The 16,472-nt window shown below is 46.1% G+C and overlaps 1 protein-coding gene across 3 annotated transcripts in view; it reads left to right on the top strand.

Moving 5' to 3' along the window:
* The window catches only part of LOC138665083 (protein-glutamine gamma-glutamyltransferase E-like), a 161,295-nt gene that overhangs the window by 65,537 nt on the left and 79,286 nt on the right, over nucleotides 1-16,472 (top strand). The window contains exon 1 of one of the 3 annotated variants that reach the window (XM_069752255.1): nucleotides 15,384-15,455. The exons of 1 other annotated variant lie outside the window; for it this stretch is intronic. In XM_069752255.1, coding sequence (XP_069608356.1) covers nucleotides 15,449-15,455 — 7 coding nt within the window. In that variant the 5' untranslated portion in view covers nucleotides 15,384-15,448. Of the gene's footprint in view, nucleotides 1-15,383; nucleotides 15,456-15,681; nucleotides 15,737-16,472 lie in introns of those variants that run through there. One more of the 3 variants, XM_069752254.1, reaches the window with a different exon arrangement.

Below are 16,472 nucleotides of genomic sequence, written 5' to 3' on the forward strand. Positions count from 1 at the left end.
CTTTGAACCCAGGTACTGGATGGCCACAGGAAAACCCATTTCACATTATTTATTTATTATTCCCATACTGTTTGCCTATGCAGTGAATGCAAGGCCTGACAAAAATTAGGAGGCACCCCAATAACCCTTTTAAGAGACGTAGAGGTGGGCCTGCTGAAAACAATGTACCCATTATTAGGAAGTGGATCTCCCATAGTGTTTGCCTAGGCAGTGAATGCAAGGCCTGACAAAAATTAGGAGGCACCCCAATTACCCTTGTAAGAGCCGTAGAGGTGGGCCTCAAAAAAAGGTTCCCATTATAAAGGAGCGTGTCTCCTGTACTTGGAATGCCCATACACTAAGTGCATGGGCTGACAAAAATTTCATAGACACCCTTGCAAAAAACTAGACTGGAAACACGGAACACATTCACCCTGGTGTTCTAGTGGTGGTGAATGATGACGATGAGGAGAACGAGGAGGAGGACACCAAATAGCCAAAATCAGGAAGCGTTTACCCATGTGTGGCTGTGAAGAGGTGCATGGGAATACACCTCCAAAAACACTGGATTGGAGGTTATGTTTCGCTGTTATCATTTGGTGGTGTAGAGAAGTTTAGCCCAATCCAGCCCTTGTTCATTTTTATGAGTCAGCCTGTCTGCATTTTCAGTTCACAGATGAATGTGCTTATCTGTTATAATTCCATCAGCTGCACTAAAATTCCGCTCTGACAACAAGCTAGCAGCAGGGCAGACAGGACCTCCAAGACGTAGAAAGCAAGTTCATGCCACAAGTCCAGCTTGGATACTTGATAATTAAAAGGCACAGAGGAATCATGGAGGATTTTGGTACGGTCAGCAAAGTACTCCCTCAGCATCTTCCCAAAGATTCCATACCTTGTGACATTAAACTATCCCAGAACTTTGCCAATGTTGCCCTGCCTCTGCGGGATTGGATTTGTGTCTCTCTCGGCTGTACTCCTTGGTATTCCAACGAACTGTGACGTCTGCCGCCAGCATTTTCAGATGCAATTTTTTTTAATAATTCAGCAACAATGGCCCCCTGGTACTGCACCATTTTAATACACCTATCTGCCTCTGGAAGAAGAGATTGACAGTTCTCCTTGTAGTGTGGGTCTAGAAGTGTCAACAACTAGTTATGACTGTTACCGTAAATTTTCATGATGCGAGGGTTATGGGAAAGGCAGCGCAACACAGTCAGCCATGCATGCCAGACTGGTAACAGGCAAGCCTTACATGTCCTCACCAACAGGACAAATGGCAAAGGTGTCCTCCTCCTCCTTCTTGTCCTCAGGCCATCCATGCTGAACAGACGGTATGACAGTTGAGCTTGTAGCACCTTCTACAGCGCATGAAAGTAGCTCCTGTTCTTCCTCCTCTTTCTCATTGTCACCCAATCCATGTTGGGATGACATGAGGCTGGGCTGTGTGTAATCACCCTGTATGGTTCCTTGCTCCATGTCCTCGTGCTCCGCCTGCAAGACATCCTCTTTCATTTTGAGCAGAGAGCTTTTCAGAATGCAGAGAAGCCGGATGGTGATGCTAATTATGGCATCATCGCCGCTCACCATATTGGTGGATTCCTCAAAGTTTTGCCGGTTGGTACATATGTCTAACATTCATGTCCACTCCTGAGGTTTTATGTGTGGAATATGAACTGAATAACGATGGCCTTGTTGATGCTGGTAGTCAACAACTGCCCTCTTCTCCTCACAAATCCTTTCCAACATATGCAGTGTAGAGTTCCAATGCGTGCGGTCAAGACAAGAGAGCAGCTGCCAAAATACCATTACAAAGCAGCAGTTACTTAAAGCTGCTGGTGTCTCTGGAGTCGCTCGAACCTCAAGGTGTAGGACCCGTCAAAGGCTTGCTGTGGTGCCTAAATCTACTACTCGGCCACCCCTAAACAATGTTCACAAGCAGAAACAGTTGCAGTGGGCCCAGACATACATGAAGACTAATTTTCAAACAGTCTTGTTTACTGATGAGTGTCCAGCAACCCTGGATGGTTGAGATGGATGGAGTAGTGGATGGTTGTTGGATGGCCACCATGTCCCAACAAGGTTGCAACATCATCAAGGAGTTGGACGAGTCATGTTTTTTGCCGGAATAATGGGGAAACAGCTGGTAGGGCCCTTTAAGGTTCCTGAAGGTGTGAAAATGGCCTCTGCAAAGTATATAGAGTTTCTGACTGACAACTTTCTTCCATGGTATAAAAAGAAGAAACGTGCCTTCTGGAGCAAAATCATCTTCATGCATGACAATGCACCATCTCATGCTGCAAAGAATACCTCTGAGTCATTGTCTGCTATGGGCATAAAATGAGATAAACTCATGGTGTGGCCACCATCTTCCCCTTACTTCAACCCTATAGAGAACCTTTAAAGTATCATCAAGCAAAAGATCTATGAGGGTGGGAGGCAGTTCACCTCAAAACAGCAGCTCTGGGAGGCTATTCTGACTTCATGCAAATAAATACAAGCAGAAACTCTCCAAAAACTCACAAGTTCAATAGATGCAAGAATTGTGAAAGTAATAGCTTTTTTGTTCAGTGAATGTGACATCCTAATGCTGCAAATTCCACAAATGAGCATTTTCAGTTATTTAAAACATATCAAATGTTTAGAAATTCTACTGTGCCTAATAAATTGGAACAGTGCATTTTGAGTTTTTATTCATTTAGGAGATTATACAGTTGCTAGATGGTGGCCCGATTCTAATGCATCAGGTATTCTAGAATGTGTATTTATGCATGTATATAGCAGCCACATAGTATATAGCACAGGCCACGTAGTATATAGGAGCCATGTAGTGTATAGCAGACAAATACTACGTGGCCTGTGCTATATACTATGTGGCTGCTATATACATACATACATACATATTGTAGAATACCCGATGCGTAAATACAGGCCACGCAATATATATATAACAGTGGCCACGCAGTATATAACACAGCCCAAACAGTATATAACACAGCCCACGTGCTATATTACACAGCCCACACAGTATATTACACAGGCGACATAGTGTATAACACAGGCCACGCAGTATATAACACTGGCCACGTAATATATAGCACATCCCACGCAGTACATAACACAGCCCATGCAGTATATAACACTGCCCACGTAGTATAAAGCAGCCACGGACTATATAACACAGCCCACACAGTATATAACACTGGCCACGTAATATATAGCACAGCCCACGCAGTACATAACACAGCCCACGCAGTATATAACACTGCCCATGCAGTATACAGCAGCCACATAGTATATAACACAGGCCACACAGTATAGAACACAGCCCACATAGTATATAACACTGGCCATGTAGTATATAGCAGCCACGCGGTATCTAACACAGCCCATGTAGTATACAGCAGTGTGGGCACCATATCCCTGTTAAAAAAAAATAATTAAAATAAAAAATAGTTATATACTCACACCCTGGGATCCAGCGAAGCTCTGGCGATACACGCGCGGCTGCCGCCATCTTCCGTTCCCATGAAGCATTGCAAAATTGCAAAATTACCTTCTGGGTAACTTCGCAATGCATCTCTGGGAATGGAAGCTGGCAGCAGGCGCGAGCGCATCGTCGGACTACGGAGGGTGAGAATAGCAGGTTTTTTTATTATTATTTTTAACATTAGATCTCTTTAGCTATTGATGCTTGCATACGCAGCATCAATAGTAAAAAGTTGGGAACACACAGGGTTAATAGCAACAGTAACGGAGTGCGTTACCCGTGGCATAACGCGGTCCATTACCGCCGGCATTAACCCTGTGTGAGCGGTGACTGGAGGGGAGTATGCGGGCGCCGGGCACTGACTACAGGGAGGAAGGAGCGGCCATTTTTCTGCCGGACTGTGCCCATCGCTGATTGGTCGTGGCTGTTTTCTGTGACCAATCAGCGACTTGGATTTTCATGACAGACAGAGGCCGTGACCAATAAATATCTGTGACAGAAAGACAGACAGAAAGACAGACAGACAGACGGAAGTGACCCTTAGTCAATTATATGTCAGGCGAGAGCAGGGGAAAATGATGAGAGTTACATTTAAATGATAAAAGAACAGGCGGCGGCTGATGGGACTATTACTCCCATCAGCCTATCCCTGCTGCGGCTAATAGCAGTGACAGCAGGAGCGGCTGATTGGGGTATTCATCAAACACCGCCTGTGCTGTAAATAAATAAATGAATTAAAAAAACGGCTTGGGTTCCCCTGTGTTTTCTATAACCAGCCAGGCAAAACTCACAGCTGGGGGCTACAACCCTCAGCTGTCAGCTTCAGCAAGGCTGGTTATCAAGAATAGAGGGTACCCCATGCTGTTTTTTTTTTTATATTTAAATAAATAATTTGAAAACACGGCAAGGGGTTCCTTCCATTTTTGACAACCAGCCTTGCTAAAGCTCACAGCTGGGGGCTGGTATTCTCAGGCTGCTAAGGGGCCATGTATATTTTACCCTCTCAGCCTAAAAAGAGCAGCCTGCAACTGCCCAGAAAAGGAACATCTATTAGATGCACCAATTCTAGTGCTTTGCCCGGCTCTTCCCACTTGCCCTGTAGCAGTGGCAAGTGGGGTTCATATTTGTGCGGTTGATGTCACCTTTGTACTGTCAGCTGACATCAAGCCCACCTTATATACCCCTCTCCATTACTAATCCTATAGTTATATTATGGTAAGTAAAGACAGCCAGATTAAAGTCTTTTAATTGAAAAAATAACAGACTCCGTTAATATTCCACAAATAAGAACCCCACTTGGCACCGCTACAGGGCAAGTGGGAAGAGCTGGGCAAATCACCAGAATTTGTTGAGGGCTGCTTTTTTTAGGCAAGGGTGGGTCAATGTCCATGGCCTTTACCAGCCTCAGAATACCAGCCCCCAGCTGTGAGATTAGGAAGGCTAGTTGTCAAAAATGGGGAGGAACCCCACACCATTTTTTAAAATTATTTATTTAAATAACTTAAAAAAACAACGTGCGTACCACTCTATTGTTGATAACCAGCCTTGCTGAAGCTGACAGCTGAGGGTTGCAGCCCCCAGCTGTGAGTTTTGCCTGGCTGGTTATAGAAAATGCAGAGGAACCCACATTGTTTTTCATTTATTTATTTATTTATAGCGCAGGCAGTGGCTGATGAATACCACCATCAGCCACTCCTGCTGTCACTGTTATTAGTATCAGGGGTAAGCTGAAGGGTGTAATAATCCAATCAGCCGCCGCCTGCTGTCATCTCTTTTATCACTTAAATGTAACTCTCATCATTCTCCCCTACTCACGCTAATCGCTGGCAGAGCAGGGGAGAATGATGAGAGCTGTGTTCAGCACCCGGTGACAGGGAACAGCACTTAGTGTAACGCTTCTTCCCCAGCGCCGATGCATGTCACACAGATGTCATCCATGTGTGTTATGCGTATGCACATGTGCGTGATGTTTTGCCATTCACTTGAATAGGCAAATAGCGCTCTGTTCCTCCCGAGTATCTCCGTATGGCTAAGTAGTACTGTACAGCCACATATGGGGTATTGCCACGCTCAGTAGAAATTGTGGGACAAATTTTGGTGCCTCTTCTACCAGCTTTTTGTGTGAAAATGTAAAATCTTTGGCTAAAACAAAATTTTGGTTTTAAAAATGTAGTTATTTTGTCTTCACTTCACAATGGTATAGAATTCTGTGACACACCTATAGTGTCAATATAATCACTGCACCCCTAGATAAATTCATTGAGAGGTGTAGTTCGTAAAATGGGGTCACTTATGGGGGGTTCAGCTGTTCTGGCACCTCATGGGCTCTCACAGTGGGTTATGGCACCTGCAAACCATAACAGTAAAATCTGGCGCTCCTTGCCTTCTGAGCTTTGCAATGTGCTTGAAAAATATTTCCCGATTACATGTAGGGTATTGGCAAACTCAGGAAAAAATGGACCTCAGTTTGTTGTAAAATAAGTTCCTATTAGCTGTTAGAAAAATTAAAAACTTGGGGCTTAAACAATATTTTAGTGGTAGAAATTTAACTTACCGTATATACTCGAGTATAAGCCGACCCGAGTATAAGCCGACCCCCCTAATTTTGCCACAAAAAACTGGGAAAACTTATTGACTCGAGTATAAGCCTAGGGTGGAAATGCAGCATTTACCGGTGAATTTCAAAAATAAAAATAGATCATTATTTCCCCATAGCTGTGCCATATAGTGCTCTGCACCGTTCATATTTCCCCATAGGTGTGAACCATATAGTGCTCTGCACCGTTCATTGTGCCCCCTAGCTGTGCCATATACGGTGCTCTGCACCGTTCATTGTGCCCCATAGCTGTGCCATATACGGTGCTCTGCACCGTTCACTGTGCCCCATAGGTGTGCCATATACGGTGCTCTGCACCGTTCACTGTGCCCCATAGGTGTGCCATATACGGTGCTCTGCACCGTTCACTGTGCCCCATAGCTGTGCCATATACGGTGCTCTGCACCGTTCATTGTGCCCCATAGCTGTGCCATATACGGTGCTCTGCACCGTTCACTGTGCCCCATAGGTGTGCCATATACGGTGCTCTGCACCGTTCACTGTGCCCCATAGGTGTGCCATATACGGTGCTCTGCACCGTTCATTGTGCCCCATAGCTGTGCCATATACGGTGCTCTGCACCGTTCACTGTGCCCCATAGCTGTGCCATATACGGTGCTCTGCACCGTTCACTGTGCCCCATAGGTGTGCCATATACGGTGCTCTGCACCGTTCACTGTGCCCCATAGCTGTGCCATATACAGTGCTCTGCACCGTTCACTGTGCCCCATAGCTGTGCTGTGCCATATACGGTGCTCTGCACCGTTCATTGTGCCCCATACATAGCTGTGCTGTGCCATATACGGTGCTCTGCACCGTTCACTGTGCCCCATAGATGTGCCATATACGGTGCTCTGCACCGTTCACTGTGCCCCATAGCTGTGCTGTGCCATATACGGTGCCCTGCACCGTTCACTGTGCCCCATAGCTGTGCTGTGCCATATACGGTGCTCTGCACCGTTCACTGTGCCCCATAGCTGTGCTGTGCCATATACGGTGCTCTGCACCGTTCACTGTGCCCCATAGATGCTCCACATTAATCTGTGCCGCCGCTGCCGCAATAAAGAAAAAAAAACACATACTCACCTCCCTTGATTGCAGCTCCCGGCGTCTCGTTCCGGCGCCTCCATCTTCCCGGCGTCTCTGCTCTGACTGATCAGGCAGAGGGCGCCGCGCACACTATATGCGTCATCGCGCCCTCTGCCTGAACAGTCAGAGAGCAGAGACGCCGGGAAGATGGAGGCGCCGGCCGGGAAGATGGATCGGCGCCCGGCGGCTGGAACGAGGACAGGTGAATATGCTATACTTACCTAGTCCTGGCGATCCTCGCGCTGTCCCCTCCTGTCTTCAGTGCCGCAGCTTCTTTCTCTATCAGCGGTCACCGGCACCGCTGATTAGAGGAATGAATAGGCGGCTCCACCCCTATGGGAGGTGGAGCCGCTTATTCATTTCTGTAATGAGCGGTCCCACGTGACCGCTGAAGAGAGGAAGAAACTGCAGCGCCGAAGCCCGTGGGACGGCAGGGACAGCGCGAGGATCGCTGGGACTAGGTAAGTATACCTCAGCGCCCTCACCCCCTCACCCGCCGACCCCACCGCTACCGTGACTCGAGTATAAGCCGAGGGGGGCACTTTCAGCCCAAAAATTTGGGCTGAAAATCTCGGCTTATACTCGAGTATATACGGTATTCTTTATTCACTGCTCAGTGGTATAAAATTTTGTGAGGCACATGTGGTGTTAATATGATCCCTGCACCCTTAGATGCAGCGTCGGACTGGAGCACCTTGGGCTCAGAGAAAATCATTCTTGGGACCCACTATGTAGCTACATAGAAATAAATACAAGACCACCAATTGTGTGGTAAAACGTGCTAATTTCAGGGTATAATATAAAGTAGTACATGTCTTAATAATGTGGCAGGGGTTGGGGTAGCTCCCTCATGAAATATAAAGTAGCCCACTCATAGAATATAAAGTAGCCCCCTCATAGGGTACAATGTATCCCCTTCATAGCATATAAAGTAGCCCCTTCATATAGTATGATGTTGCCCCCTCACAGAATATTTTGCAGGCCTCATAAAGAATATAATGTAGCCCCCTCATAGCATATAATGCAACCAGCCTCATAGAGTATAATGCAGCCCCCCATAGGGTATAATGTAGTCCCTTTAGAGTATAGTGTAACCCCCTCATAAGGTATAATGCAGCCCCCCACAGAATATAATGTAGCCCCCTCATAGGGTATAATGCAGCCCCCTTCAAATAGAATAATACAGTCCCCCCACAGAATATAATGTAGTCCCCTCAGAGTATAATGCAGCCCCCTCATAAGGTATAATGCAGCCCCTCCATAGAATATAATGCAGCTCCCCACAGAATATAATGTAGCCCCCTCATAGGGTATCATGCTGCCCCCTCATAGAGTATCATGCTGCCCCCCTCCACAAGGTATCATGCGGACCCCCTCCAATAGGGTATCATGCTGCCTCTCTCCAATAATAATAATAATAATAATCTTTATTTTTATATAGCGCTAACCTATTCCGCAGTGCTTTACACACATTATCATCGGTGTCCCCAGTGGGGCTCACAATCTAAATTCCCTATCAGCATGTCTTTGGATACCCTCCAATAGGGTATCATGCTGCCCCCCTCCAGTAAGGGTATTATGCTGGCCCCCACCACAGGGTATCATGCTGCCCCCTTCCACTGGGTATCATTCTGCCTCCCTTCACAGGATATCATGCAGCTCCCTCATCATAGGCTATCATGCAGCTCCCTCCCGATAGGGCATTGTGCAGCTCCCTCCCCTTAGGATATGATGCAGCTCCTTCCCCATAGGGTATGATGCAGCTCCTTCCCCATAGGGTATGATGCAGCTCCCTCCCCATAGGGCATCATGCAGCTCCTTCCCCATAGGGTATCATGCAGCTCCCTCCCCATAGGGTATTATGCAGCTCCCTCCCCATAGGGTATCATGCAGCTCCCTCCCCATAGGGTATCATGCAGCTTCCTCCTCATAGGGTATCATGCAGCTCCCCCATAGAGTATGATGCAGCTCCCTCCCCATAGGGTATGATGCAGCTCCCTCCTCATAGGGTATCATGCATGGTATGATGCAGCTCCCCCCTAGGGTAACATACAGCTCCGCCTCCCATAAGGTATGATGCAGCTTCCCCATAGGGTATCATGCAGTTCCCTCCCCACAGGGTATCATGCAGCTCCCTCCCCATAGGGTATCATGCGGTTCCTTTCGCATAGGGTATGATGCAGCTCCCTCCTCATAGGGTATGATGCAGCTCCCTCCCCATAGGGTATGATGCAGCACCCTCCCCATAGGGTATCATGCAGGGTATGATGCAGTTCCCCCATATGGAATCATGCAGCTCAGCCCCCATAGGGTATGATGCAGCTCCCCCATAGGGTATCATGCAGCTCCTTCCCCATAGGGTATCATGCAGCTCCCCCATACAACCAGGACTCACTGATCTATCTATCTATCTATCTATCTATCTATCTATCTATCTATATATAATAAAGGATGAGAGCACCACATGAAGCAGGATGAGAGCACCACATGACAGGATGGGGACGTAGGATGAGAGCACCACATGACAGGATTGGGACGCAGGATGAGAACACCACATGACAGGATGGGGGTGCAGGATGGGAGCACACAACAAGATGAGGGCACAGGAAGAGACTAGCACATGACAAGATGGAGGCGCACAAACAGGATGAGGGTGCAGGATGGGAGCACCACATGACAGGATTGGGGCGCAGGATTGGAGCCCCACATGACAGGATGGGGCACAGGATGGGAGCACCACATGACAAGATTGGATCGCAGGATTGGAGCACCTGACAGGATTGGGGCGCAGGATGGGAGCACATGACAGGATGAGGGCACAGGAAGAGAGTAGCACATGACAAGATGGAGGCGCACAAAACATGATGAGGGTGCAGGATGGGGCTGCACATGACAGGAAGGGGGTACAGGATGGGGGCTGCACATGACTGGAAGGGGGCGCAAGATGTTAGCAGCACATGACAAGATTAGGGCGCTGGATGGAAGCAGCACATACCAGTTTGGAGACCATATACCAGTGTAAGGAGGTTGCTTTCCCTGCTCCTTACCTGGAACCACTTAGTCAGACAGCTGGGTTGTTGGGGGGAGGACTTTCTGCCCTGGACCGAGGGGGCCATGTGACTGCTGGGGGAAGAGAGGAAGAGAGAGGGGTGTGGTCAGAAAAGAGCAGGCGAGCAGAGCGTGCGAGACAGGGAGACAGCGCGCCAGAGAGAAAGCAGGCTGCAGCGCCGCTCTCTCTGAGAGAGAGTGCTCCCCGTGAGGGCACTGAGGCTGAGATACCAGCCATAGTGAAGAAAATAGAAGGCTGACAGCACTCACAGATTGGGGCGCCCGTCCAAGTCCAGGGAACCTTCCAGGACCATCAGAGATTCAAGCGATAAAGTATCAAGCATGATCATGCTTGATAACGACCCACAGGGTCGAAACGTTGCTGCTATATGGCAAAATAAATTTATCTGTTGGAATTATACACCTGGATGGAGCGCTGTTACTTTATCGCTTGAACCAGCCATAGTGAGGGCTGGATGTGAGAGTGTGGACTTGGAATCCTCCGTAATCAGAGAAGACGTATCCACTGACAGTGACCTAAGTGCGCAGCCCCGGTGACCGCAGTGACAAGCCAGGACCCCTGAGTGTGACAAGTAAACTGCTCAGTGTGTTTGCAGCATTGCTACTGCAGAGAGACTGCCATACAGAGACTCATGCAGCAGAGTGGCTGTGTTGCTTCCTACTTCCAGCTTCACTGGGAGAAAAGACTGCAAAGACTTAACCCCGGAGTCTCCAGTTCCCAGGAGACAGAGGAGAGACTTCAGGATCTCAAGTGCTGCTGGTGACTGTACCCACATTGGAATAAGGACCCTCCAGTCAGGACCTCCCTGGACTGATAAGTTACAAGAACACTCGTTAACCCTTTCGATTTCGCTTAACACACTACTCACCTCTCCTCCTCGCTCCCGCGCTGATTCTGGCGGCGGCTCTGCTCCGATATCAGCGGTGTCAGGAGCCGCTCTGCAGTCAGCCTGGCACACAGGGATGACATCACTTCACCCGCTTTTTGTCAGAGGCAGAGGGGAATGATGAAAAAGGGAGCGTCATCTCTTCCATTAGAATGCAGCACGCACTGGAGGGCGGCGCAGACACCAGGTCCCCCTGGCTTACAGCTCCATAGCGGCCGCGTGGGCTGTGGGGCCCCAGGGAGCGGGGTCCCTAGTCTGTGGGCAGGGCCAGACTAGGACTAAAATTTGGCCCTGGCATTTGAAGTTACACAGGCCCACTTGTCACATGGTGACTGTATGATATATTTGTACACTTGTAGGTTACAAGAAGTGAGGGGAGTGTAACACGACTATATAACATATAATTACAGCTGTATCCAGCATTACAGCTCAGTCCTATTTATTGCTTTTAGTTGCAGTACCAAGCAAAGCTGCTACTTTACCTACATAACTGGATCTCGTAGATAATGAAGGGATTGAGACGACCAAAGGCTATGGAACCTCATTCTGATGCTCCATAAACTTTGCCTACAGCCACTTTTGGTTCTGCTGCGCAGCACGAGACCCGGTGACTCTGAAGAGCGGTGACATCGGTAACTCAGTAACGTCACCACTCTTCAGATATTCCGGGTCTTGCGCTGAGCTCGACGACTGTGAAGAGCGGTATTGTTACTACCGTCACCGCTCTTCAGAGTCGCTGGATCTCGCCAGGTCTGGGCTAGTAGTGGGGGTGTCTGATAGACACCTCTCCATTACTTACGCCAGGGATTGATAGCAGCTGATATTACGTAGCTGACATCAACCCTAAAAATTATTACACATACCAGAATTAAATGCTGTGGTGGCTGGGAAAAGCAGTAGAGTTAGCGCTATTCCCAGGTGCCAGGTGCTAACTACAACTGTCATCATCCTTGCCTGGTCTCCATGCGAAGCATTTCTGCTGTATTTACATGCGCTGATATCAGGCCACAAAACGAGTGTGATCGACAATACTGAAGTCGTTCGCTTGTTTCCCAGCCTCTTTACACCAACTGAGAAAGAATGAAGGGAACAGAACAATCACAATTAGATCAATCTGTCCCCATACAGTATCATGTTATCAGCAGCACATCTGCAGTTTACATCGGCTATATGCTGCTGAGAAGAAGGATTTCTGTTCCCACATAAACAATCCAATCACTCGAAGAATAGGCAGCATTTTGCTTGTTTAGTATAATACACCCCATAGTCCTCCATACATTATAATGTGCACCTCAGTCCTCCATATAGTATAATACACTCCTCAGTCCTCCATATAGCATAATACACTCCTCTGTCCTCCATATAGTATAATACACTCCTCAGTCCTCCATATAGTATAATACACTCCCCATAGTCCTCTATATGGTATAATACACTCCTCAGTCCTCCATATAGCATAATACACTCCTCAGTCCTCCAAATAGTATAATACATTCCTCATAGTGCTCCATATAGTATAATGCCCCACCATTATCATCCATGTAGTACAATTCACTTCCCATAGTTTAATGCACCCCATAGTCCTTCATATAGTATAATGTATTTCCCATAGTCCTCGATACAGTATAATGCAGCCCACATATAGTATAATGATGCCACCCCGGAGTATAATGCAGCCACCCCTCAGAATATATTGTAGCCCCCTGAGTATAATGTAACCCCCCAGAGAATATAATGCAGCCGCCTCATATAGTATAATGCAGCCCCTGCATATAGAATATATGATAGTCCCCTCATAGAGCATAATGCAGCCCCCCATATAATATAATGTAGCCCCTCCATAGAATATAATACAGCACCCCATAGAATGTAATACAGCCACATAGAATGTAATACAGCCCACCTCCAAATAGAATATAACACACACCCATAGAATATAATGCAGCCTCCATAGAATGTAATACAGCCCTCCCCATAGAATGTAATACAGCCCCCCATAGAATGTAATGCAGCACAGCCCCATAGAATGTAATGCAGCACAGCCCCATAGAATGTAATGCAGCACAGCCCCCATAGAATGTAATGCAGCCAGCCCCCATAGAATGTAATGCAGCACAGCCCCCATAGAATGTAATGCAGCACAGCCCCCATAGAATGTAATGCAGCCAGCCCCCATAGAATGTAATAAATCCCCCCATAGAATTTAACACAGCACAGCCCCCATAGAATGTAATGCAGCACAGCCCCCATAGAATGTAATGTAGCACAGCCCCCATAGAATGTAATGCAGCACAGCCCCCATAGACTGTAATAAATCCCCCCATAGAATGTAATACAGCACAGCCCCCATAGGATGTAATGCAGCCAGCCCCCATAGGATGTAATAAATTCCCCCATAAAATGTAATACAGTCCCCCAATAGCCTGACAATCCAGTTATCACTCATAGATATATTTTAAAAAAACACTCTCCTCGTGCCCATGCTGCTCCTGGCTCCGGTCTCAGCGGCCGCAGTCTGCCCGCCAGACACACAGCAGGTGCGCGATGATATGACATCATCGCGCACCCGCAGTGTCAGAGGCAGAGCGGGGAATGATGGGAGAGGGAGCGACAGCAGACACTCTCTCCTCCATCATTGCATTGAACTGTATCGGGGTCATAGACGCCGGTATAGTTGAATGCGGCATGACTGGCGGGGGGTGAGTAGGCGCTGGGGGTAGTCGGCGCTGGCGAGTGGCCCACAACTGCCACCGGCCCTTCTGGTTTTTGCCAGAACTGCCCGATGGCCAGTCCGGCCCTGCCTGCGGGCCCTGATAACGGGCTGTGTTAGCTGCAGCCGGTGGCAAACGTAAAAAGGTGTGTGTAATGATAGGTGTATCTAGGACCAAAAAAAGAAGCTATCAATCCCTAATGAGCCCTACAAACCTGTTTTCCTACATAACTGCAGAGTTCGGCACCTTATTATGATGCCATGGCACCCCTGCTCAACAATTACACACCTACACTAGATATTATCAAGCACAAATGGTAGGTATGCCAACATACCCATCAATATTAGTTCAAATTCCACTAAATAATGTGAAAATAAATAGCATTAGTGTATAAGGAAACAAATCCTCATGACAATTCATCATAAAATATTGATAAATTATAGAGAAGAGACATGTGTCCATCAATACGTAACCATCACAAAATAGAAGTCCAGGAATATTATTAAATACCATACTTAGCTCAGTCTAAAATCTTCATTGATTACACTTATTCCCTGTTCTGACGCATCTCCCTCCATTTTGGGGGGTTCATCAGGGAGCCGATCTGAATAGAACACCACGATAAATGGAAGGCAAAGGTATGGTCAGTCCATCGGCAATGGTTTTACATAAGTCTCCACAACAGGGAATTTTTGACAGTGCTGGGCCCTACGAAACCAGTTCTGTCAATGAAGCAGAGTAGAAAGGTAGGTGGCAAAACTCACCGAGGAACTGCGACAGTGCACCAAGCATCTAATTTACACTTTATTCTAAGGATCATTTTCTTGAAAAGAAGCCCATAGATGTTGAAACCAAAAGTTTGCTTTCTGTAAGAAAACACGACCCTAGAAGTTAGATCAACTTACTTTAGTTTAGCTTTGCTTTCATCAGCATCAAAATGCCTTTGGTGCCCATGACCCTGTTGCTTTTTTTTTTATTCTCCCTTTGTAGACCACTTTAATATCCCAGAAAACCTGCAGATGCACAGACCCAGTCATCTTGCCCTCGTCTGAGTCACTCACGTCCTTACCTATCTTCCTATCATCAGACATCAACTTTAATCAATTATATTAATTAATTATGTCAGGGGTTGTAATGTTTTGATTGAACAGTGTACACTGGTTAAAAAAAAATGACGCAGATTTATGAACACCAATTTCCGGGCTACAGATCATCAATTCACATTTTTTTCTGATACATACAGATGAGTTGTAAAAAGCTGAGGGTTTCAGGGTAAAAGAAATTGTGACTATATAGTTTTGTTTGCGACGTACTGGTCCTAAGGTGCACTACTTGTAGGGTGCATCAGCAGCAATAAAACTAGTCACTGAGTATAGGGAAACAGTAGGACATTAGTATTTACATTATTTACATTCTTCTATGTAAAGGTGATTACTAGTTTGGTAGAACAAGTTGAATGAAAGTGTATTGAACCTCACCCAGTTCATTTAAATTGTAATTAAGTTAGGAAGGAGGAGAACAGCAAGCCTCAGTTATAAATACAGCTCTGGGTATTACTTGATGTCATTCCATGACTACGTAGTCCAAGTGCACAGCCTGAACCACATAAGGACAACATACAGAGGCCATGACAGGTGAGTGCAGGAGTGAGCTATCGTGAATTAAGTTACAAAGATGACAACTTTTGATGTTAATTTGTGTATTCTTTGTATTGTAAGTAGAAACAACTGAGATGTGACTAAATAAATAAATATCTAAGTTTGGGTGTAGATTTATTTTTCTTGCTACACACACCCATGATTAATTGTATAAAGCTTGCACATGATACTTTTTTGGTTACATTTGTGCTCTTGGTTTTGTTTGACTGCTTTTCTACTGAAATACCTAGTATCAATGCTGATCAGTTGGTTTCTGAGTAAGTATTGTGGATGGTTCTTATGTGTACAATGATAAAAAAAAATTTTAGTTTCTTGTGATTACTGTTGATGACCTTGTGAGTCAATGATGTATAATTGAGGACATCAAAGTAAAGTAGAGGCTTTATGGGTGTTGTGCTGTTTAGATTAGTAATGATGAAACTATCCAATCCGGCACCCAAAGATTTTGATCTTTTCTTTGATATCCTTAATATTATCCATGCCGGTGGCAGAAGAGGGCCTCGTTGTACAGCCCCAACAATTTAGGTGAAAAGTATTTTGTCTACATGTATGTATTTTTCCATTGTTTTTGTGGCTCTAAGTTTCCAGCACAATCATGTAGAATTATTGTAACAATAGTTCGTTAGAGAAAAATGTGCACGAATGTGGGGTCTCATAATAATTTTCTAAATTGATGTTAAATTTATAATCTCATATTTATGACATTGACAGCACAACAAGTCTTTATCACGTAAACTGGTGTTATAGAGTGCTTGGTAAATCTGTGCTTTCTTACTTAACTACAACATTGTATGCAACTGTTTTAGTATTAGTTATCTTAGAGTGCATCATAATTGACCAAGTGCCCAAAACACAAAATTAAGAAACAAACAGGCAGATTATTTTTTTTTTTTTCAAAGCCTTTAAGGCTCTGTGCACACGATGCGGATTTTGTTGCAGATCCGCAGCTGCGGGTCCACAGCAGTTTCCCATGAGTTTACAGTACAATGTAAA

This window comes from Ranitomeya imitator, chromosome 2 (genome assembly GCF_032444005.1).
Source record: "Ranitomeya imitator isolate aRanImi1 chromosome 2, aRanImi1.pri, whole genome shotgun sequence".
In the NCBI taxonomy this organism is placed as follows: Eukaryota; Metazoa; Chordata; class Amphibia; order Anura; family Dendrobatidae; genus Ranitomeya; species Ranitomeya imitator.